The sequence below is a fragment of the Lithobates pipiens genome, unplaced genomic scaffold, assembly GCF_037356315.1.
Source record: "Lithobates pipiens isolate NorthernLeopardFrog02 unplaced genomic scaffold, aLitPip1_a1.2 Scaffold_13, whole genome shotgun sequence".
In the NCBI taxonomy this organism is placed as follows: domain Eukaryota; kingdom Metazoa; phylum Chordata; class Amphibia; order Anura; family Ranidae; genus Lithobates; species Lithobates pipiens.
The window spans coordinates 101,876,858-101,902,930 of NW_027507718.1; the positions used below are offsets into that span (position 1 = coordinate 101,876,858).

General features: G+C 43.4%; 1 protein-coding gene across 1 annotated transcript in view; it reads left to right on the forward strand.

The window, feature by feature from the left end:
• Nucleotides 1–26,073, forward strand: part of LOC143975859 (protein shortage in chiasmata 1 ortholog-like) — a 156,748-nt gene that overhangs the window by 65,729 nt on the left and 64,946 nt on the right. Inside the window, exon 9 of the mRNA XM_077478416.1 lies at nt 15,383–15,478. Within this exon, the coding sequence (XP_077334542.1) occupies nt 15,383–15,478 (96 nt within the window). The remainder of the gene's footprint in view (nt 1–15,382; nt 15,479–26,073) is intronic.

Genomic DNA, 26,073 nt, shown 5'->3' on the forward strand with positions numbered 1-26,073 from the left:
TACCCTAGAGGGGGTGAAGATCCAAATCTACCCTGACATTTCCCCGGCGACCCTAAACAAGAGGCGTAAGTTTAAGGAAATCACAACTCCCCTGCAAGAAGCCTGAATACGGTACAGATGGGGATTTCCATTCAAACTTCAGGTTATACAGAACGGCACCACGTACACGGTCACCACCATTCAGGAGGGAAAGGAGCTCCTGGTCAAGCTGGGACTCATGGCGAAGGAAGACCTCCCCAGGATGCCTTCTACACCTCGCCCTTCGGCCATCTGGGCCACCCCTTCCCCGCACAGAGCGCATGTGGCAAAGGCAAAACCTCAGAGCCCACCTCATGTGAGGACTTGTTTTTACATTTTTCTAATAACCCGTAGGCCTTGCCCTTTACCCTGGACTGGGATTTGATTGGACTGGTGGATTGGTGTATCGGCTAGATGGGGGATTTTTTACCTTGACTACAGTGCCTTTACCACCCTTTCCCCCTCTGGCTTATTGCGCAACTCTTGATGCACCTTTAGCTCTACCTAGTCCCCGCTGTGTTGGGATACTGGTCCCGCGCTTGTCTGTCCCCCCGCTCTTACGTCCCCGCGGGAGAGTGGAGAGTTGGGGTGAGCGGAGGCGAGTTGGTCGCTGCTCCTCCCGCTCTCTATCTCCTCTTAGGAGGACGAGAGTGTTGGACCCTGAGGTCCTACTGTTCAGGAAGGTCACTCACCTGACAGATTATGGTCTATCTTTATGTCGGGATGGTCTATCCCCTCCCGACCCCAATGGTTTATTTGTTCACTATGTTCCTTATGGTTGTTTTTATTTTCAGGTACGGGACGCTTTTTTGTTATATTGCTCAGCTGACTAATGATATGATCCTCTTGAGACACTGTTTTGTATGCTTTTACTTGCCTTCTTCTGCAGTGTGGCCTATTAGTCTGGCCAATGTGTACATGTTTATTTTTCACCCCCCCCCCCTCGGGATCGGAGCTATAATCTTTTATAGGGTAATACTTGCCCCTCTATATAATCGATGGGGATTAAGATAGTCTCACATAATGTTAAGGGGTTTAACTCCCCTCAGAAACGAAAGAAAGCATTCAGAGCCTATAAGCAGTTAAATGCGGATGTGTTGCTTCTGCAGGAGACGCATTTCTCTACGGGCAACCACCCCTCATTTTTCGATAAGGCCTATTCTCGTGGAACCTCTGGCCCGGGCGATTAATCTCAACCCTAACATTAGGGGCTATGTTAAGGGGGATCAGGAGTTTAAGCTGAGTATGTATGCAGACGATGTGCTCCTGTTTCTGACGGACCCCATTGTCTCCATACCTAACCTAGTTTCCATCCTGCATGATTTCCGGGGCCTGTCTGGTCTGGGTGTCAACCTCTCGAAATGTTCGGCCCTACCGATTAATTTTCCCCAACAGACTGCAGCACAGATTCAAGCGAATTTCGGCTTTCCTATGGATGGTCAGCCCTTCTCCTATCTGGGGATTAAACTAGCCACTTCTAGCCATAAAATATACCTTGCTAATTACCCTGCTATGTTTTCCCGTGTTAGACAACCGTTACACACCTGGGACTCTTACCATATTTCATTTTTGGGCAGGGTTCAGGCAGTCAAGATGTCGATCCTCCCTAAACTTCTATTTCTATTCAGATCCCTACCCAACTATATTTCCCGCTTGACCCTGGAATCCTTGCAAAGTGATATTAATAAGTTTGTCTGGCACAACAAAAAGCCCCGTTTAGGCAAGCATATGGTATACAGGAGTAGAGACCGGGGGGGTCTGGGTCTGCCGAACATCTGGTTATATTACCTTTCAGCCAGATTCCTCCAACTAGCCCAATGGCACTATTCCCAGAGGACAATACCCTGGCTGCGCTTCGAGCGCTCCTCGGTGGCCCCCTATTACCTCCCCGGCCTTCTATGGAATAAATGCTTACATATAAAAGAGATCTCGGCCCTGAACTCAGTTGTGAGTCAGTCACTTCGCCTGTGGTCTCTGTACGGTGGGAAATTCTCACTAGGGCGTGGCCTATCGAATACACACTTCCAATACAGACGGCGTGGAAGACGAACGGAACGCTCCCAGCAGCTTCCATACCTTTCACATTGCACTTTTATACTGCATCTATTTAAGCCATTATTTCTACCAAAAGTGTGAGTAGTTTTAAGTATCTTCTTAATAAATTGATTTATACAGTATCACACTATGTATGGTCCTCTCTTTCAATATATATACACTGGGACATACTCCACCCGGAAATAACGAGGGATCCTCAGCAGCCTATTTGAAGCAAGCCAGAGAGCGACACGGTAGCTCATACTGTGAAGGCTGATCCACCCCGGACGGGGTTATTTTTTCTGGTGAGAGTACAACCTAGAAGTGTCCACAATGCATGAAGAATAGTTGTTTGGATCCATCACATCCCCTCCTTTACCCACGGGAAATCCCCCACTAATTGCACTGCACCAGAGACTGCTTGTTCTTTTTTCTCCTTTTTATACTTTTTTTACATTTTTTTACCGTTCATCTTCTCTTTGTATACATTTTTATATTTTTATATTTTCTGGGACAAATATCGAATATTGTCAATTTTATTTTTTCTGGGAATTTTTAATTCATCCTTATTTTTATTTTTATTTTTATTTTATTTTTATTTTTATTCTTATTTATATTTACTTTTATTTTTATTTATTTTTTCACTCTCAACATTTGGCATGTTTCACGTGAAGTATTGATATTCATCACAGATTTATTGTACATTTTAGCATTGCACGTATAGACTTTATTTGTCACATTTGTGCACTTTAAACCCAACAACTGTGTTAATTTTGTGGTTTATATTTTACATGTATAATTTTTACCTAATTCATCACCAATATATCAAGTAGTTCACATGTTTAAGGTATTTATATGATCTAGAGATTATAAGGTGACCACTTATTTAGGTTTTTATTGCACTTGAGTCAAATTTTACTTTTTAACCAGCACGCTGGCAATTATTTACTATGTGACAAACATTTTATATACACATATTTTTTGCTTATAGTTTATATTTTATTTCAACACTAATATATTTCACATTGGCACTCATACACCGGATTGATGTAACACTTGTAATTTTAGTTTTTGATATATAGGTATAGCGCCAGATCTATTCATAGCACTCTCTTATCTAAAATTCTCACTTCGCCCCCCCCAACCCGAGGATGGCCTCATTTATCGGGAATCCTGAGTTCCCGGCTGCCCTTCATGATCACAATGGTTTTGTATTATGGACTCGGGGGGATCTGGTCACCTATGGTTCCCTGCATGTCAGGGGGACTTTTCGGTCTTTCGGATCTCTCCGGACCTCCCACGCCCTTCCTAATTCAGAATTTTTCCGCTACCTGCAAATTAGACATTTTTATAATACCTACTTCCCAAAGGCCACCTGGGGGGCAGACACCTTTTTTGAGAGACTCTGTGGCCCGGAATCTAGGGATAGGGGTGGTATCTCCATTATATACTCATCCCTTGCAGGCGTGGGCCTCTTGGAGAAATCTGCGGCCATACTTAAGTGGGAGCTGGAGACGGGACAGGGGGTCTCCCCGGAAGAATGGACTCGCAGGATTTCTAATATGCATAAGTGCACCAGGTCTGAGGCGGTGAAGGAAACGGTGATGAAGTTACATACCAGGTGGTATTACACCCCTGCGAAAATACATACCTTCTTCCCCACCGTTTCTGGATCTTGTTTTCGGGGTTGCCCTGACTCGGGTACTCACCTCCATATATTTTGGAGCTGCCCGGCTCTCAGGACCCTCTGGCAAAAAGTACAGGATAGGGTATCGGGGATCATCGGCACCCCTATCACACTTACCTTTCAAATGTGCCTTTTCTTTGCTGATATCCCGGGTTCTACCCCCCCTGAACAAAAACTTTCCCATACCCTCTTTAGTGCAGTACACTGGTCGATTGCCTTATTCTGGCGATCACCTACGGTTGCATGGGATCAGGTGCTTAAGAGGATGGCTGCAATACAGTTAATGGAGAGGATTTCCCATACAATCTTGGACACCATGCAGATATACGATCTTAAGTGGAAGTCTTGGACCCCCTGAGGCCGTGGACCTGTGGGCTGGGACAGTCTGGGAGTCTGCTCGCACCTTAACGGGGTACCGACTTGGTTCAAGGATCTTTTAGTCCCGTACCTTCTGGAGCACTTATTTTGTTCTTACAGTTTAGTTTATGTTTTGTGCTATTTTTCTTGTCTTTCTTAGGTTTTCAATGGCATATCCATACTCGGATACTTATTTAGCATTACAGTTGCTACTGTAGTACTTGGTATAGTGGGGGATGCTCTGACCCTGATTGTTTCCTTGCTTTCCATACCCCCACAAGCAATGACTAATAGGTTGGGTTGCAGGTACTTTTCTGACAATCTTCTGTTATGCACTAGGAAGCCTGTAACTCCATTAATGCAATCAATGTACTGTTGTCGCTCTGTTAACTGTGATATGATGCTCATGTTCTGGAGCAATCAGTCACTTAATGTATGTGCCTATTCTTTCTTTTTGTCTCAATAAAAGTTCGTATTAAAAAAAAAAAAATATGGTATTTGAAATCTAAAATAAATGATATATTTCTAATTAACCTTTTCGTAGGAGGTAAATAATTTTTGTTTGGTGTCAAAAGTAACCTCTTTTTGCAGGTTGTGCTAATCGAACTGCGTCTTTCTTGTTTGTATATGTATTAATTGTGCACATTCCTCATGTCTCCATTTTATATATTGCATCTGGCCTTTATGATTTCTTTTTTTTTTTTGGCAATATTCATTTTTTGCTCATATTTAAGTTTTTAATATATGCTCAATGTGGCTGTGGCTCTAATATGCCTATTGTTGTAATTTACTACCCAGGCAGTAATACATATTTTTATATTGTATGAAATTAAAATATAAAGCTTTTTTTAGGCATTTTCTCTTTGTCTGTTCCCTTATAAGTTAAGTGATTATAGAGGCACTGTTAAAATAGTCATCACTCGATATACTGAAAAACATAAATATTTGCCTTGTATTTTATAATTTTTTTAAAAAGTGACACTCGACTTTTAAAATTGGTATGCATTCTTAACTCAGAAATCCCCAGATTAATCTTATTTATTTTTCATGCTGCTGTCAAGAGTGGCTACAATTATTCTCTAAGTTCCCACTGTACATTCTCACTCCAGACTATGAACTGTGGGGTTTAGAGTTGGCATAGAACAGTACACATCAGCACAACTAACATGCACTGCTCATTCCAAACAATTGGAATCGCTTATGAATATTTTGTGTCACTTTAACTTAAAGCGTGAGGAAACAAACCCTCTTGTTTGTCTGTTGTATACTGTTGTATACTGGCAATGTTCTGGCAATGAGTCCACCAGCGTTCTACCAGAATTTTTACTTGCGGCCAGTGCATCTTCTATTTACTGCTGCCTGTGTGTAACATGCAGGCTGTCATTGAGACATGCAGGACATCCATAAATTATAATGTAAGAGTATTAGTTATGCAATTTTTCCTTTTGGCCAGAAGATGGAGATATGTGGATGCTGACCTTTCCTTCCTGAACATTTAGACACAGAGCACACTGGGAAGTAATGTTTGTCAGCAGAATCAGGACATTGTATTTCCTAGAGTTGGACTGCATTTCCCAGAGGTCTTGGAGCACAGACAGAGTTACAGGGGACAGAGGGAGAAGAGGAGGGGGCTGGAGGTGGCCATCAGAGAGAGACAATTTTGTGGCTAACAGTCAGACCCCAGGGTTGGTGGGACACCTGGGTTATCATTAAGGAGGTGAACTGGATCTATTCCCTGCATGGGAAGAAGCTGTACATGAATACCCAGAACTGAAGTTTGAATTTCCCTCTCCTTGTTCTCCTGATGAAGCTGGATATGTGAAACGTGTTGAGAAAGGAGACATCTGTGAAAAAGTATTAAATGGAACCCCTGGACTAATTGACACATGTTGTATACAAATTTCTGCATGTAAGGAATCTGGAGAGACAGGAAGCCTCTGGAAAAAAATTCAGAAATTCGAAAAGAAAATTCTAATTTCGTAAATTCGAAAATTCAAAATTCTAGAAATTAGTAAATTCGAAAATAAGAATGAAAATCTTAAAATTCAAAAGAACGAAAATCCAAAAATTCGAAAACCCGAATATCTGAAATAATAACTAGTAATAACGCAACTATTACTAACTATTAAATGATAGGTATTGGAATTTCCTTTCAAATTTGTCTGTTAGTGAATGTAACGAATACGAATTTATCTGAAATAACAAATGCCATATCTAAACGCATGGAACGTAACATATATATATATATGTATATATATATATATATATATATATATATATATATATATATATATATATTCTTTCCTTCCATTACTTGTGTATAGTTTTCACCTTGTTTAGCAGACTCTGCACAAACTTTCCTGCTGTGTGTCCAATCCATGTCAGGTCACCTTGAGGCGAGGTGACAGATACACACCGTAGAGATCAGGAGTGCACCGCAAGGTTGTGGACCCTATGGCTGACTGCTGCGGAGGGGAGACAGGTCCCACCGAGGTTAGAGCGCAAGATTCCCTGGGGCGCGGAGTCTAAGAGCCAGCAGGTGTTCACCAGAGCCTCGAGTGGTGAGGATGGACTTGGCTACAACTGGCTCCAGGTCGCGATCCCCAGGGTCCCCCAGCTCACACCCACAGTAGGCAACAGGAGGATAGGGATGGTGAGGGACAAAGCCAAGGTCGGGGGCCACAAGCAGACAGGAATAGTCAGGGACACGCCAAAAGGTCAGGATCACAGGTAAACAGGGATAGTCAAAGACACACCAAAGTCGGTAACGGAACAACAGAAGAGCACACGGCAGGTAACAGGAAGCTAAAGACACAAAGGAATACACAATGGTTGATCAGCACTGTTGGCTTGCACTGCACAGGTTAATATCAGGTTCCCTGATAGGGCCTGGGGTGGAGCCATGCTTAGAGGAGAGGTTATAAAAACCACCAGGTGGAAGTGGCTGGCCTCTTAGTCTGAACACATGAGGGGAGGTAAGCAAACAGGAAGATCACTGCATAACCATGACAATCCAGTTCCAATTGCCATGTAAAGAGTCTGGTGGTTGACAGGAGGGACACAAAGTATACTGGGGCATGTAAGCACTGTATAGGTGTGGATACAGGCATTTAAAGGCAAGCCTGCTGGGCATTAGGCTGAGCAGTGATGGCGGCATTTATTTATTGCTGGACTACAGCTCAGCAGTGGATGCATACTGTGAGTACCTCTGCATTTTGTGCTTAGAACTATGTTTTCCCAAAAGAAAGGTGGGGGGAATACTGCAGGGAGGAGCGCAAGGGCGCTGCTATTGGGATTAGAGGATCCTAGTCACGCTTCCACAGTACTATCCTCCCCTGAAAGGCCAGAGGAGACTGGCCAGTCTGAGCCATTGAGACTATCAGGTATAAAGGCTACATCCAACATTTCAGCCTCTGCATATGTCACTAAGGACGATTTGGCTTCAGCATTAGCTGGGTTGGAGGGAAAAATAGCCAACACGATCGCGTCTGTCTCCCAGTCTGTGAAAAAACGTGAAAGGTCCCCTTCTCCCCCTCCTGACCTTCCAGTATTGGAACAGGAATGAGCAGATGACATTGTGGCACCATTGGGTGACCAGGAAGAAGGGCAGGCAGATGACTCCTTGTCTGAGGATTCAGTCTCAGAGGAAGCCTTCTCAGCTTCGCAATCCCGAAAACTACTAGTCCAATTCCTTACGGAATTGGTTTGTTCTGCATATAAGTTGCCCCCAGCGGAGGTGTCTGAGGCCCCTTTTTCTTCTTTGGGTTCTTTGAGGCCTTCACAGGGTCCACATGCTTTCCCTTTATACCCACTGCTGGAGCAACTAATATATGCAGACTGGGATCACCCAGATAGGTATGTTGTTCCTCCTGGGAGAATTTCTCTTCTTTATCCCATGGAGGAAAAGTTCACTAAAACAGTGGAGTTTGCCAGCAGTGGATGCTGCTATTTCTTCTCTCAGTCTAACTTGTCCAGTAGACAATGTCCAGGTTTTCAAAGATCCAGCCAACAAGAAGCTGGAATCTTTACTCAAAGCCCCCTTTCTATAGCTGGTTCAGCAGTACAGCCTGCAGTAGCAGCGATAGGGGTTTGTCAATCCTTAAAAGACCAGCTCAAGGAAGTCAATAAAGGTGTCACTGCTCAAAGGGAAGTGGCCTGTGAGTTAACGGAGCTACCAAGGGCCTTATGCTTTGCGGTGGACGCTTTTAAAGATTCTATTTAACAGGTGTCACACTTTTCCCTCTTATCTGTGCACATGCACAGAATTTTCTGGTTGAAGCATTGGTCAGTTGAATTGCTGTGCAAAAAGCTATTGGCAAGTTATACTTTTCATAGGGAATGTTTGTTCGGAGACGACTTGGATAAGTATATCCAAAAAATTTCAGGTGGTAAGAGTGCCCTTTTACCGGTTAAAAGAAGGAGTAGGCTTCCTTCATTTTAGCGTTCTTCACCCACACCAAGTGCTGCAGCCTCCAGGAAGTTTTGACGGCCTCCGCCATCGGGTTTAAGAGGTAAGCCTCAAGGCCAAGCACAAGGCCAGAAGAAGCCCTGGGTGCAGAAGTGTACAAAACAGAGTCCAAAGGCCTCCTGATGAAGGGGTGCCCCATTCGGTCAAGTGAGGAGAATGCTTTTGCAGTTTTCAGGAGCCTGCCGGGAAGAGATCCAAGACGGATGGGTCATCTTCACAGTATCTATAGGCTACAAGCTAGAGTTTCAGGCGTTTCCACCATTTCGTTTTCTAAGATCAAATGTTCCCAGAGACCCGTTAAAAGGTCTTTATTCCAAGCACTGGTCCGGTTGATGTCACAGGGTGTGATTACAGAAATTCCAACAGAGGAGCAGGGCATGGGTTTTTATTTGAATCTCTTCACGGTGCCAAAACCGAATGGAGATGTCAGACCCATTCTAAATCTCAAAGATCTAAATCAATTCCTAACCATTCGATCCTTTCGCATAGTCAATCTGGTCAGTCGTGTCCTTGCTGAGGGGAGGAGAATTTCTAGCATCAATAGACATCAAAGATGCATATCTGCATGTGCCAATCTGCCCAGCGCACCAGAAATTTCTGCGATTCGAAGTGGAACAGCACAATTTTTGTGGCCTTGCCCTTCGGGTTAGCCACCGCCCCCCGGGTGTTCACAAAAATTCTGGCCAAAGTATTAGCAGGATTAAGAGTCCAGGGTATATCAGTAACGGCATACCTAAACGACCTGCTGCTTATAGATCATTTGGTTACATGGCTAGACTTCAGTGTGTCCAGCATGGTCAAGTATTTGGAACGCCTGGATTGGATTCTCAACCTAGAGAAGTCCGCCTAAGAAAGTTAGAGTACTTGGGTCTGGTTATAGACACAGTCCAAGAAAGGGTCTTTTTGCCTCAGACAAAGGTCAGGGCTATAAGAGACCTGGTCCGTGTGGTCAAGGGAAAGAAGGATCCCTCCATTCGCCTTTGCATGTGGTTGCTAGGGAAAATGGTGGCTTCCTTTGGAAGCTATTCCCTATTCCCAATTTCATTCAAGACTGTTGCAAAAAAGTATTCTGTCTGCTTGTAACAAGAGGATCCAAGCCTTGGACTACCCAATGTATCTGTCCCCCAAAGTGCGCCAGAGTCTCAATTGGTAGTTGATGACCAGAAATTCGTAGAAGGGGAAATCCTTCATGTCAGTAGCCTGGAAGGTAGTAACGGTGGATGCCAGCCTCTTGGGCTGGGGTGCGATTATGGAGAAGGCCACTGTCCAGGGCAAAAAGCCTTTCCCATAAACATTTTAGAGATTCAGGCAGCGCGTCTGGCTATAATATCCTGGACTTTCAGGTTCCAGGGGTGTCCTGTCAGGATATAATCCGACAATGCCACAGCTGTGGATTACATCAACCACCAAGGGGGTACCAGGAGTCAGGCAGCCCAAAGGAAGGTGGACCGTATTCGGACATGGGCATAGAAGCATGTGACTTTTCTGTCAGCAGTCTTTATTCCGAGAGTGGAGAATTGTCAGGCGGACTTCTTGAGCTGCCAACAATTGAACCCGGGGGAATGGTATCTGCATCCCGAGATTTTTTTCAGCCATATGCCAAAAGTGGGGTGCCCGGACATAGATCTGTTGGCATCCAGGTTCAACAAGACGTTGAACAGCTTTGTGTCAAGGACAAGGGAATCGCTCGCATTCGGGACAGATGACCATTTGGGATCAGTTTTCACAGATTTATGCGTTCCCCCCAGTTCAGCTGCTACCGCGGCTTCTACGCGCGATCATGGAGGAAGGGAAGGCGGTGATACTGGTAGCCCCGGCGTGGCTCAGAAGATCCTGGTATGCAGAGATCATAAGGTTGGCAGTAGGGAAACCTACCATCCAGACCGGTGTTCCACCTTGCCTTACAATCGCTAAGTTTAGCGGTTTGGCTATTGAAGCCCAAATTTTAAAGGATCAGAGGCTTTCGGGCTCAGTGGTGACTACCCTGATTAATGCAAGGAAGCCAGCTTCTAGGACCATTTATTATAGGATCTGGAGGTCCTATATTTCCTGGTGTGAAGCCAAAAGATGGCATCCTCAAAAATATGTTATAGGAAGAATTCTTGCCTTCCTACTATTGGGGGTAGAAATGAAACTAGCCCCCCCACCCAGCAGTCAAAAAAAAGAAATAAATACATTTTTAAAAAGGCCTCTTTCAAAAAAAAAAAATTTTTTTTTCTTTAAGTGCACTGTGTTCAGGCGCACTATGGGAAGCGCCATGTCAATGCAATCATGAGATTGCAGACGAGGTGCTTAATTTTTAGGGTTTTGTAGGGTTTTGACCTGCTTTGTAGTACATTCCAAAGTGCCAGACAACTTCCACCCATAGTATTACTACGGACGAGTGCTTTGTTCTTCTAGTTAACTGGTTACTTCCGGTGTCTGTATGCTAGTGGTGAACCGGCAGCTCCGTGGAACACATGGCCTGAGCTGAGCTGCCTGTAAGGTAAGTATGAGACTCAGTCAGCAGTGTATTGTTCTACTCTAATCTATATACAAGTCAGCTGTTACATCATATATGCTGCTGCTGGATAAGGTCAGTGGGTTATTGCTGATGTGCTGCATCAGTGGGGAGTGAGGGAAGTTATAATGGGCACAGCAGGTGTACATGCCTGGCTGGAAACTCAGCACAGGAATGATGGTGGGAAGTGAACCCCTCATAATGGGTACAGTGAGGCTGCAATTTATGTCACAGTGGCTGCATTTAATGCTACAGTGACTGCATTTGATGGGCACAGTAGCTGCAATTGAAGGGTACAGTGGCTGCAATTGATGGGCACAGTGGTTGCAATTGATGGGGACAGTGGCTGCATTTGATGGGCACAGTAGCTGCATATGATGGCCACAGTGGCTTCATTTGATGGGCACAGTGGCTGTATTTGATGGCACAGTGGCTGCATATGATATGATGGGCACACTGGCTGCATATGATATGATGGCCACACTGGCTGCATATGATTGGCACAGTGGCTACATATGTTGAGCACAGTGGCTGCATATGATGAGCATAGTGGCTGCAATTGAAGGCCACAGTGGCTGCAATTGAAGGGCACAGTGGCTGCATATGATGAGCACAGTGGCTGCAATTGAAGGCCACAGTGGCTGCAATTGAAGGGCACAGTGGCTGCATTTGATGGGCACAGTGGCTGCAATTGATGGGCACAGTGGCTGCAATTGATGGCACAGTAGCTGCATTTGATGGCACAGTGGCTGCATATGATGAGCACAGTAACTGCAATTGAAGGGCACAGTGGCTGCAATTGAAGGACACAGTAGCTGCATTTGAGGGCACAGTGGCTGCATTTAATGGCACAATTGGCTGCATTTGATGGTACAGTGGCTGCATTTTATGGCACAGTGGCTGCATTTGATGTTTTTTTTGTATTTTTCAGAATTTCTCTGTTTATGCCCCCCCCCCAAAAAAATTTTGAGCACCAGCTGCCACTGAAGCTAGCCTTGAGTACCATCAAGGGTCAGATCTCGGCCTTGTCAGTATTTTTTCAAGGACCGCTTGCTTCACATTCATTGATCTGTGCCTTTATACAAGGGGTAACTGGTATAACTCTGCAAGTCGGACCACCATTGTGCCCATGGGATTTGAATCTAGTTTTAACTACCGGGGGAGTGAGTGCATCATGGGCAGTGCGTTACCAGGCCTCTATGGCTCAGATTTGCAAGGCCGTGACTTGGTCATCAGTACATACATTTACAAAATTTTACCAGATGGATGTAAGGCGGCAGGAGGATTCTGCTTTTGAGCACAGTTTACTGCAGGCAGCAGTATAGATCCTCACATCTGATGGTGGCCTACTTTGATATGTGTCTCCCTCCCCTCAGGGACATTGCTTTGGGACATTCCCACATAGTAATTAACTATAACTATGCTGCTCTGTGTCCCAAGATGTACGATAAAGAAAATAGGATTTTTACTACAGCTTACCTGTAAAATCCTTTTCTTGTAGTACATCACGGGACACAGTGGTCTCTCCCCTCTTGCTTGGATATACATTGCTTTGCTGTAAAACTGAGGTACTTCCTGTATGGGAGGGGTTATATAGAGGGGGACTTCCTGTCTTTGGGTGTGCCAGTGTCCATTCACCTATAGGTGGTGTATAACCCACATAGTAATTACTATGTCCCGTGATGTACTCCAAGAAATGGATCTTACAGGTAAGCTGTATTAAAAAGCCTATTATTTGTGGCTCTGTTTATTAGATCATGTGAACTGTAGGGGCCACTAATTAGGTATTAGTAACAGGATATGTCCTGTGCTGAGAGCTTTGGTTTTTATGCTGATCTCTACCACTCTCCATCCTGACACCTGCCGTAGAAGTCATTGGCACTGAGGAGGGACAGGTAAGCTGGGATACAAGGTAGGGAGGGGTCAGATGAGGTACCGCATTTATTCACATGTAGAAGTGATAACTACTATACAGCTGTAATAGTATGTCAACTGCAGGTAAATGGTTACATGACGATGCTGCCATACCTGCAATATTCTTACCATCCTATGACTATTGAATGTGTCGGTTGCTAGCACCATGTTTGGTTATCCCAAAGACTCTACACTACCCCCAAGTGGACCTGGTGTTTAGTGGCAGTACTGATAATCTCCCCTAACCTGCAGCATTCTTTGCAAATAGCTGCAGTCAGCCCCCAGCACAGGAAGTCTTCCATCACAAATAACTTATTTGTTGCTCCTGATCAACTGAAGGGAGATGCATATAACGTTATTAGTGATAGGGGGGTTCCAGTGCAGGGAGCTGATTGCTGGAAGTTAGAGGAAATTGGCAGCAGAACTCTTTGGATGCCATAATACACACTATGCTTGGAGGTCATATGGCACTGCACATCACCCCAAAAAAAACTCATACCAACAGTGAAGTTTGGAGGTGGGAACATCATGGCGTGGGGCTTTTTTCAGCATTTGGTACTGGCAATCTTCATGGGCATGGAAGGAAGGATGAACAGAAAAATGTACCAAGGCATTCTTAATAAAAATCTGCTTCCATCTACCAGGATGATGAATATTTTGCACCCTTTCTTATTACATAGGACTGCTTACTAAACCTCTTGCACTTACCCTGTATCAGTGGGCAATCCAGACCTGGAGCCTGTCCCATATTGGTAGACAGTTTTTGCATGTTTGGCTTATGAAGTCACTCTGCAACCAGATATTGCATCTCCCTGGCAACCATCACCTGTACTATTGCACACCTGACACTGAATCTACCTGCCTTCCAGCACCCTTGACACCGAATGTCAAAACCTTTGACACTGCACCTTTATGCCAGCTAGCAAATCTGACCCTGCATACTCCACTGCTCCCAATTGTCAGGCCGCGTACACACGCGCGGACTGTTCGCCCAACTTTGTCCGTCCAACAGTTTCGGCAAACAGTCCGCTCAAACTTAGCATGGACGGACATGGCCACACACGACGGACGAACAGTTTGCTGAAACCGTGCGCGATGACGTGAACGGCACGTACGACGGGACGAAAAATACGACGTCCTATACACTGCATTATAGCTTTCGGCGTGAAAATCCTTTCTGAGCATGCGCGCAACTTTGTTTGACGAACAAGCCTACACACGGGCGGACTGTTCGCTCAAACAAGGTTTCAGCGGACAGTTTTTCGGAATTTCCGAAAAACCTTGTCCGTCCAACTGTCCGCTGAAACTGTCCGCTGAAAGCCCACACACGAGCGGACTGTCCGCCCAAACACTGTTCAGCGGACAAAGTTGGGCGAACAGTCCGCCCGTGTGTACGCGGCCTTATCCTTGCAGAGACATTCACAGATGAGTAGAGGCTGAGCCTGAAGTTCCTAGGCTCTCCACTTCTTCTTCACTTTGATGTTATCACATCCTCTCAAGTGTAGCCTGTGGAGATCAGTCAGTCCTCCAGCCTCTGCGAGTGCTGTGCACCTTTGTGTGTTTCTAGGGGAATGGTGAGGATGTGCACACTTTCAGGCTAAAGGGTGGAGGGAAGACAAACACTAAACTCAGCCACAATCCCCATCACTATGAAACACTACAATATGGCAGCCATTTTTAAACATTCAGATTTATTTTTTATTTGAAAGTGAATGTTTGTATGTTTTTTTAACTACAACATCGCTACTTATCACTCCACCTTCCTAAAGTATTGAACCTTCTATATTATTCTTTGAACTCCATATGAGCCTGAAAATGAAGGAGAAAATTAACATTTTATTTTACTCTCTGCATTCTACTTTTACATAAGCAGAGAATAGGATTACTTCTCACTAAAGTTTACTTTTTTATTGTATGTTTGTTATGCCATTAAATACTTTAAGTATGTATTTATTGCATACAGCATTTCATGTTTGTTCTTCTTGCACAGAACTGCAGTCATATTATAAAACTGTTACGCTAGGCAATGTGTTTTCTGGCTGTTTCATGGTCTTCACTGTCATTGTTTATCATGTCTCCTAAATTTATTGTCTAAACAGTGTCCATATGCATTTGTCAATGTGCAATACAATGCACCTGCTTAAGTGAGACCTTCACATCTGTTATCTCACTCTTACAGAAGAAATGTGTTACCATTCAGGATGTCTGTGGATCTTGATTTTGATGGAGAGAGATGTCTGTAAATGTCCTTTCAAATCAATGTGAATTTGAAAGGAGAACAACAAACATGGATTTTATAGGTTACTTTGAAAAACAATAGCCAACCCGTTAAAATTTGTTCTTTTTTTAACCTGATTTAAGCCTTTTTTATATTTAATTGCTGGAATATATTATTTGTTTGCAGGTTTGCTAGCACAGAAAGAAAAACTTGAATTTATTGAGCAAAATTCAATTAGCAAAAACTTTGATCTAACTAAATGTGAAGACATTGTGAACAAAGGTAAAGTTTATTATTGTTTATTTATTATTGTCAATTATGTTCAAATAATCTATACTTAATATGGAATTAAGATAAGCAACTTGGGCATCTTTCAGCACAAAAGTATGTAGGAAAAGGACACAACCCCTGCCATGTCCCTAGTTAAATACAGTAGATCATAAACCATTCAAAAATGTTTGTTTTAAACTACAAGTGCCTTTTTTCAGCACTTTTTCCTTTTGGGGTTCATTCACAGCAGTGAACTAAATGTGCGTCCACTGGTGTGTTTGAAGTAAACACAGATAAACCTACACGTTACTTAACACTTTACTAAATCAGGCCCACATTCAGTTCACTTGACCATACTGCAGACTTTCATAAATCGGGTTCATTACATGTCAGGAAAACAGGCCTCCTGTGTCTCCAAAAACATACAAGAGAGTCGTCAGGTGCCTATTCTCTTCACTAGCGGTAGGTATGTGTTTTTTGCATGATACTTGAGGTTGCAGCTTTTAGATTAATCCAGTCAGGATCACAAACTTGCAGAGAGAAGAGTGAGTAGGCACTAAGTAGTCCACAAAACTAGTAGTAATGAGTTTAAGTAGTACTAGTAGAGGTTGGGCTTGCCCACAAATAGGTACTAGCACTAGGTAATCAGGACTGGCAGCAGAAAAAAATGTGGAATCCAGAAAAGTGGTTCAGATTAAAATATACAGTCATAGCCAAAAATATTGGCACCCCTGCCACTTTCTGTCAGATAATGCACCACTTTTCCCAAAAAATGGTTGCAACTACAAATGTTTAGGCATGTTATGTTTATTTCTTTTCTTTGTATGGGTATGGCACAAAAAAGTAGAGAAACAAAAAGCCAGATCTGAAACATTCCACACAAAACCGGGCTGGACAAAATTATTGGCACCTTCCCAAATATGTAAGAAATAATTGCATTCCAAGTTTTTGATGTTCCTGTAATTTGTAATTAAACTCACTTGTGTCAATTAGCAGGTGCTAACAATATAGAAATCACTCCGGCAACCAGTTAAAATGGTGACAAATTACGCAAACTTTCTGTTATGTGTCTCTATATGTCACATGGAGCATGGAGAGGAGAAAGAGCAGCAAAGAATTGTCTGAGTATTTGAGAACAAAAATTATGGAAAAGCGTGGACAATCTCAAGGTTACAAGTCCATTTCCAGAGGTCTTAATGTGTCCACTGTGCGCAACTTGTTAAGAAGTTTACAACCCATGGCCCTGTAGTTAATCTCCCTTGAAGTGGAAAAAGACAAAAATTGATCAAAGATTGGAACTAAGGATTGTATGAATAGTGGAAAGAACCTTGATCAACTTCCAGACAAATTCAGGCTGACCTTCAGGCACGGGGTACAACTGTGTCAGCTCACACTACACGTTGCCATCTGAATGAAAAGAAACGATATGGTAGGAGACCCAGAAGGACCCAACTGCTGACACAGAAACATAAAAAAGTCAGATAGGAGTTTGCCAAAACTTACATGAGGAAGCCAAAATCCTTTTGGGAGAATGTGCTAGGGACAGACAAAAAAAATACAGCTTTTTGGTAAAGCCCATCATTCTGTTTTCAGAAAAAGAAATGAGGCCTTTGACTGCTTCCCGCCCGCATCATTGTATATTTTGCGGAAGGATAGGAACCCTATTGTTCTGGGAAGGCATCATATGACACCCTCTCGAGTGTGAGCTGCGCTTTGGCGTGATCTGTCACCAGCTGCATTCACCGGACACAGCGGATGACTAATCAATATACCTGATCAATATACCTGATCACTATACCTGATCACCTGATCACTTTTTACTGAAATTCACTGCTACATAAGCAAATGTAGTCTGTAAAAAAAAAAAAAACCCGATCAACTCCCTAGAGTGGTACAGTTTTACTATGGTAACACTGTTATATCTCATTAATAAATTAATTAAATAAACTTATTTGAATAAGTTAAATTAATAAATGTATATAAATAGAGTGAGATGACTTATTAAACTAAATTAAAAAATTCATAATTCATATTCAATGTGCAAGAAAAAAAATAAGCAAAAAAAATATATTTTATAGTTCAAGCGAGTCCCAAAAGATGTAGCAGACCAAGGCTTATATAGAATCCAGTGTAGAGTGGAGAATATCGCCAACAGAAATGCATGTTTAAAGGGATCAAATGAAGCACCTCCACCAATAAGAAATTCTGGCCGCTTACCAGAGCGCAAGATCTCAGGTTTAAGTGAGATCAAAAATCGCATGTATGGATGGTCAAGGCAAACCGTCACAGGAAACCAAACAAGACCCCTCTCTTCGAGTACTCCAGATATTTAGACCGTAATGACCCAATCCATATGTAAAACAAGGGGACACTCGCATAGCCTAAAACCCTTTAACTTTTATTTATAAACAGATAGCAAGTAAACTCACATGTCCAACCAATGCAAAGAGCAGTTCAAATTTTTTAGCCGACTGGCCCTCGACTGCCGCCCGTAATTCCGGGTCTGGCGTAGAACGCGGTGACGTCAGCGCGCTCTTCCTCCCTACGCGTTTCGTCACTATACAGCCGTGATCACGGGACGGCGCCTTGACGCACCGCTTAAATAACAGAACATAAAACCCACCTCGGTCTGAGCTCCACCAGGCATGCAAATCCACCATATTGGTTATGGGAAAGCGAGGTGAATGCCAAACTCTCCCGACAAGCAATATAAGAACCTTTATTGGCAAAGGAATTTTATCTCTATATTGCAAATTCCATTACACCTCAATTACCATCGTGTTAACTGTGGAAAGGAATTAAACAAATCGCTATACTCAGAAATAGCAATATTAAAATAAATAGAAATAATTATAAAAAGTATAAAAAAATTAGATAACAATTTTAGACACATAAAAAACCCCCCAAAAAAACATAATTGTACTCCTATTAATCCCTTATAGGGGAAAGATAGGGAAAAACAGGGGGAGAAAAGAAGGGAAATAGAAGCCTCCCCTCACATTGCTAGTATTAACTCATTAGAAGATTATAAAACGGGAACATTAAAAAGGCTCATAATTTACTATTGGGTGGTCCTACCACAATGTTATATGGGGAGAACTCCAACCAAATAATTAAGATACCAAATTGGATTGGACCAGCCTGTGGAACCCAGATCAAGTTCACAACCGCTAACAAAAAATTAATACTTTAACTATATGGGGGAAATATATTCTTTTCTTATTGAGATTAGAAATTAAGCATTGTCGATAAAAGCATTCACATCCACCTCAATATTTAGGCCAAAAGGGGTAGAACACTTTAATTTATGTACCCAGAACATCTCTAATTTTGAAATGCTCCTAACAAGATGGGCACCCCTCCAATTGGGCTTGACTTTATCAATGCCCAAAAAAATCGTGTTGGAGAAGTCCCTATTGTGTGCCAGGAGATAATGTTTGGATATTGAGTGTTTAGTAAAACCCCTTTGGATATTCCCAATATGTTCACTGAGACGCACATGTAAAGGGCGTTTAGTCCGGCCCACATATTGGAGGCCGCAAGGGCACTCCAACAAGTACACCACCCCCTCTGTTGAGCAGGTAATAAACGGCTCTATATTGTAGACCTTTGATGTATTAGTGGACCTAAACATCATGCTCCTAGTTCTACATCCATTAATAATGCAAGCAGGGCATTTCCTACACTGGTAATAACCAGTGAGGTTTGAAAAGAAAGAAGGTCTAATCAAAGGGGGTTTTATAATATTGGGGGCCACTCTATCCTTTAAGGTTGGCACTCCTCTATATACTACTTGTGGCCTTTCAGGTAAAATGGTTTTGAGTACCGAATAGTTTTTCAATATATGCCAATGTTTATTGAGTATATGTTTTACTCTCGAGTATTGGCAAGAATAATTAGTAATAAATGGATAACGATGAAATTAGTTTCTATGACCTTCTCTCCTCTCCGTCAATAGGTCGGCTCTATTGAGACAACCTACCTGGTTTACCGTAAGGGCCAGGGATTCTGGTGAGTATCCCTTATCAATAAATCTTTGAGTCAGAACCTGAGCCTGCTTAAAAAACACCTCATGTTCCGTGCAATTACGCCTCAGTCTCAGGAACTGACTCTTAGGTACTGACCTCAACCAGGCCGGGTGATGGCAACTAGAAGTTGGAATAAAAGAATTCCTATAAGTGGCTTTGAAAAAAGTTGAGGTAACAAACCGTTCTCCACTGACAGATATCATAAGGTCTAGAAAATAAATTTTCTCAAGACTGGCTTCATATGTAAGATGTATGTCTCTGTTGTTACAGTTAAGCTCATCCATGAAGGTAGAGAGATCAGATTTGCTGCCATCCCACAGGAGGAGGATGTCGTCTATAGCGAGCCCACAAGGTCACCTGTGGACTATGTTGGGCATAGACGACATCCTCCTCCCATTTGGCCATAAAGAGGTTCGCTAAACTGGGGGCATATTTAGCCCCCATAGCTACACCTCTAGTTTGGCGGAAAAAACGACCGTCAAACCAGAAAAAGTTATGAGTAACTGCATACTCTAAAAGTCGCATAATGAAATCAATCTGTTCAAGGGGTAAGTTAGAAAAATGCTTCAATGAATCTAAAACAGCTTCCAAACCTAGATGGTGAGGTATGACTTTATAGAGTGAAGTGACATCTGCAGTCACAAGTAAAGTACCTTGTCTGGGTTGATGCCCTTCAAGGAGATTAATAACGTGCCTCGTATGTTTAATGTAGGATGGCATCCTGCGTACCAGTAGTTGCAAAAAGAAGTCTATGTGCCTGCCCACCCGGGAAGTGATGGAATCAATCCCACTAATAATGGGACGTCCCTGGGGGCACCTTAGCTAGGTAGTAAATTATGGGGATCCTGGGGGCTTTGGGGATCAGTAAGGCCCTCTCGTTTTTATTAAGAATGTGTGCATCAAAACCATCAGTAACTATGGTCTTGAGAATCCTTTTATATTTATCATTCAGATTGGAAGACAGAGAGGTATAAGTGGCATCCTCACTTAGAATACGGTTCATCTCTTGCATATAGTCATCCTTATCCAGGATAACTATACCACCGCCCTTATCTGCCAGACGGGTGACTATATTTTTATTATTGCATATAGCCTCAATCCCTGCATCTATCTCTTGTTTATTCCTTGCTTTTTTAATACGCAAGTCTTCCAAATCCTTGAGGGCTAGGTCCCTAAAGACCCTAAGGGATGGACAAAGATGTCCAGGTGGATTAAAGAGAGATGCGTTGGACAAACCTGAATGTTGGTAATCACCTGAGACTGTTCTGAGAAAATTTGTGGGATTAGAAGCCACATATCTCTGAATATTCAGCTTTCTTACATATTTGTGGATATCCATGTAAGTCTGGAATTTATTAATATTTTTCACTGGGGCAAACTTGAGGCCCTTATCAAGGACCCTAATTTTGCAATCATTAAGAGTCGTCGGGCTAAGATTAAAGATCCCTGTACCCACTAAGTTCTGGGTCTTTTTGGGCTGAGTAAGCCTCCTCCCTCGAGTTCCTCTCTTAGCTCGTTGACCCTTTTGATACCTTGGTTTGGTCTGGGAACGTCAGGGTGGCCCCCCTCCCAGGGATATGGTCAAGGCCAACAATCTCATTATATTCAGGGTACCCCACAAAACCACCACCATAAGGATAACAGTGTTGCCTTGGGAGTTGGGCAATTCCACAATGAAATCCATAGACAGGTGAGTCCAGGGCCTCTCTCCATTGGGTATGGGTTGTAGGAGGCCCACTGGAAGGTGTCGTGGAGTCTTACTCTGAGCACACACGGGACAGGCAGCTACGAAAGCAGTAACATCAGCCCATAGACTAGGCCACCAGAATTGTTGGGAGATGGCCCAAATGAGTTGATTCTTCCCAGGATGGCCAGCTGCCTTAGAAGAATGATAAGTCTGGAGTACTGCAATACGGAGACTCTCTGGGATAAAGCAGCGGTCACAATGTGTATCAGGAGGAGCATGGACCTGAGCAGCAAGAATCTTGTCACCCAAAAGAGAAGACTGGTGCGAATCGTAGCTAAGATACTATCAGGAGGAATCATAGGAACCGGTAAACGACTCCGACTTGGAAGTGGAGGAAAATTGTTGTGATAAGGCATCCGCCCTTACATTCTTAGTACCGGGTAAGAATGAGACAATGTAATTAAAGCTCGACAAGAAAAGAGCCCATCGCGCCCTTCTGGGAGAGAGTCGCTTAGCCTCAGACAAGAATGTAAGATTCTTATGGTCAGTAAGAATAAGAACGGGCACAGTGGTACCTTCGAGGAGATGTCTCCATTCTTTCAGGGCCAAAATGATCGCCAACAGCTCTCTGTCAACAATCTCATAATTGCACTCAGCAGGTGACAATTTCTTGGAAAAGTAGCCACACGGATGCAGAGCGCACTCAGAGTTAGGACGTTGAGACAGAAGGGCGCCAACTCCAGTCTCAGAAGCATCAACTTCTAGGATAAAAGGCAACGTAGGATCAGGATGTGCCAACACAGGAGCAGAAACAAAGGCAGCCTTGAGAGTCTCAAAGGCCTTAATGGACTCCAGAGACCAACTCTGTGGGTTACCGTTCTTTCTGGTCATATCAGTCAGAGGCTTGACCAGAGACAAGAGGTTACAAATAAACTTCCAATAGTAATTGGCAAAGTCCAGGAAACGCTGCAGAGGACGTAAACCCACGGGTCAAGGCCATTGTAGGACTGCTGAAAGTTTCTCTGGGTCCATTGAAAAACCAGCAGTGGAAATGACATAGCCCAGGAATGTAACCTGTTCACGATGGAACTCGCACTTCTCCAGTTTACAATAGAGATTGTTCTCTCTTAGTTTATGAAGTACACGACAGACATCTGTGTGGTGGCTCTCCAGGGACTTGGAAAATATGAGTATATCATTGAGATAGACCACCACACACAACTGCAACAAATCTCGGAGGACATTGTTAATAAATTCCTGGAAAACTGCCGGGGCGTTACAAAGGCCAAAAGGCATTACCAGGTATTCATAATAGCCTGTTCTGGTATTAAACGCAGTTTTCCACTCGTCGCCCTCCTTAATGTGCACGAGATTGTATGCCCCTCTCAGGTCAAGCTTCGTGAAAACCGTTGCTCCCTTGAGGCGGTCAAATAACTCAGTAATCAATGGAATCGGGTAGGCATTCTTAATCGTGACACGATTGAGACCCCTATAATCTATACAAGGTCTCAGTTCACCGCTCTTCTTTTTCACAAAGAAACCAGCACCAGCAGGAGATGAGGATTTGCGGATGAAACATCGAGAAAGTGCGTCAGCAACATACTCCTCCATGGCCTTATCCTCCAAGACCAACAAAGGGTAAACCCGGCCATGAGGAGGTATGGCACCAGGTTGAAGGTCAATTGCGCAATCATAAGGGCGGTGTGGAGGCAAACTACCGGCTTGACCTTTATCAAAGACATCGCCAAAATCACGGTACTCCTCCGGCAGGGAGGGGAGTGAAGCGGTGCACAGGACCTTGAAAACCTTCAGGAAGCATGCCTCACTGCATTGTGGTGACCAGGAGAGAACCTCAGCACGGAGCCAATCAAAAGAGGGGTTGTGCCTCTGTAACCAAGGATAACCAATAACCAGCAGAAATCTGGGTGAGGAAATAACTTGGAATTGGATTATCTCATGGTGAAGAGCCCCTACGGCCATGGACAACAGAACCGCCTCATGAGTCACATGGGCAGGCTGTAAAGGTCTCCCGTCAAGAGCCTCAATGGCAAGTGGAGTGTCACGCAACTGCAGCGGAATCGAGTGCTGCGAAACAAATGCAGCATCAATGAACAGGCCTGCAGCCCCAGAGTCATTTACCAGCCTGTCTCTCGATGGACGACTCAGCCCAAGAAAGAGTGACCAAAACCAGGGGCTTATCCTTCTGGATAACTGGGGACAAAACAATGCCACCTAAGGTCTGTCCATGACAGGACCCCAAGGTTCGGGCGTTCCCTGGACGTGTAGGACAAGACTTCAAAAAGTGACCTGCCTGGCCACAATAAAGGCACAATCTCTCTCTCCTTCTAAAGGCTCCCTTATCCGCAGAGAGACGCGTGAAGCCCAGGTGCATGGGTTCATCTTCACTGACCAACTCGATACCAGGAGGCATGGGAGGTGAGGGAGGCATGGGTGGGACTACAAAGCTCGGAGGCAAACGTACAGGAGGCTTCCGCAAGCGCTCCTTAAGAGAAAGTCTTTCTCTGAGTCTGGAGTCAATGAGGATGGCAAACGAGATCAAGCTCTCCAGCTCAGTGGGTATATCTCGGGCTGCTATCTCATCCTTGATGGAATCCGAGAGACCATGAGAAAAAGCAGCCACGAGGGCCTCATTGTTCCAAGCAACCTCTGCTGCTAGAGCACGGAATTCAATGGCGTAGTCGGCAACAGTTCTCGTACTCTGTTTGATGGACATGAGGCAGCAGAAGCGGAGCATGCGGGAACGTCAAAAACCCTTTTAAAAGAGGCCACAAACTGACGGTAACTCAAGACAACAGGTTTTTGCATCTCCCATAGAGGGTTAGCCCAGGCCAAGGCTCTCTCAGAAAGCAAAGATATCACGAAACCTACTTTGCTTCTGTCTGTGTTAAACGCCTGGGGCAGCATTTCAAAGTATATCTCAACCTGATTGAGAAACCCTCTGCATTGAACTGGATCGCCCCCAAATCGCTGGGGAAGCGGAGCAGAACCAGACATACCTCTTATAGAGGTAATACTTGAGGCGGGTGCCTGCACAGAGACTGGCGCAGCAGCAGGGACGGCCTGCGACTCAGGTTGTACCGGAGCAGCCACCGTGGGGGATTCCAGGTGAGCCGTGCGATTCAGGAGCGTTTGTAACACCAAGGCAAACTGATCCATGCAGTGATCTTGCTCATCCAATCTGGAAAAAATATTACCAACAAGTGGATTGACTGTATCTTCTGAATTCGTGGCCTTCACGCACTGGAGAAATGAGCTGGAAGACTTATATATAGGCAGGCCAGACGAGCATCTTCGGGAACAGCTGGTAACTGAAGAGAGAGAAGAGAGCTGGCAATTAGCCGACAGCTGAGTGGTCAGCCCAGAGGAGGAAGGGCTAAGCCAGCCCTGACAATAACATTGTGGTAGGACCACCCAATAGTAAATTTTGAGCCTTTTTAATGTTCCCATTTTATAATCTCCTAATGAGTTAATACTAGCGATGTGAGGGGAGGCTTCTATTCCCCTTCTTTTCTCCCCCTGTTTTTCCCTATCTTTCCCCTATAAGGGATTAATAGGAGTACAATTATGTTTTTTTTTTTTTTTATGTGTCTAAAATTGTTATCTAATTTTTTATACTTTTTATAATTATTTCTATTTATTTTAATATTGCTATTTCTGAGTATAGCGATTTGTTTAATTCCTTTCCACAGTTAACACGATGGTAATTGAGGTGTAATGGAATTTGCAATATAGAGATAAAATTCCTTTGCCAATAAAGGTTCTTATATTGCTTGTTGGGAGAGTTTGGCATTCACCTCGCTTTCCCATAACCAATATGGTGGATTTGCATGCCTGGTGGAGCTCAGACCGAGGCGCGGTTTTATGTTCTCTTATTTAAGCTGTGCGCCAAGGCGCCGCCCCGTATCCCCGTGATCACGTCCGTATAGTGACGAAATGCGTAGGGGGGAACAGCGTGCTGACGTCACCGCGTTCTACGCCAGACCCAGAATTACGGGCGGCAGTCGAGGGCCGGCTCAAATTTTTTAACTGCTCTTTGCATTGGTTGGACATGTGAGTTTACTTGTTATCTGTTTATAAATAGAAGTTACATTTTTTTATGCTGTGCGAGTGTCCCCTTGTTTTACATATGGATTGGGCCATTACGGTCTAAATATCTGGAGTACTCGGAGAGAGGGGTCCTGTTTGGTTTCCTGTGACGGTTTGCCTTGACCATCCATACATGCGATTTTTGATCTCACTTAAACCTGAGATCTTGTGCTCTGGTAAGCGGCCAGAATTTCTTATTGGTGGAGGTGCTTCATTTGATCCCTTTCAACACGCATCCCTGTGGGTGATATTCTCCACTCTACGCTGGATTCTATATAAGCCTTGGTCTGCTACATCTTTTGGGACTCGCTTGAACTTTAAAATATATTTTTTTTGCTTCTTTTTTTGCTTGCACATTGAATATGAATTATGAATTTTTTAATTTAGTTTAATAATTCATCTCACTCTATTTATATACATTTATGCATTTAACTTATTCAAATACGTTTATTTAATAAATTTATTAATGAGATATTATATATTTATTTATTGGTTTATTTATGTATTTACATCTTGAGTCTGTACACCTGAGGGTGTGATTTTATAATATTTGCCGTATGTGGCTTGGTTTATGAATTTTCTTTTTACACCCAAAAAAAAAAAGGTTTTGATTTAGTTCCTTTTTTTTGTTTTTGGGGCCACATTTATGTAACAATTTATTTATTTAATACATCCAGTCACTTATCTATTTTGTCTATATAATTAATTTGATATACACTTATTTATTGATTTATTTATTCACTAACACGTATTGGTAGCAGTATACAATATTTGTTATTTTTGGT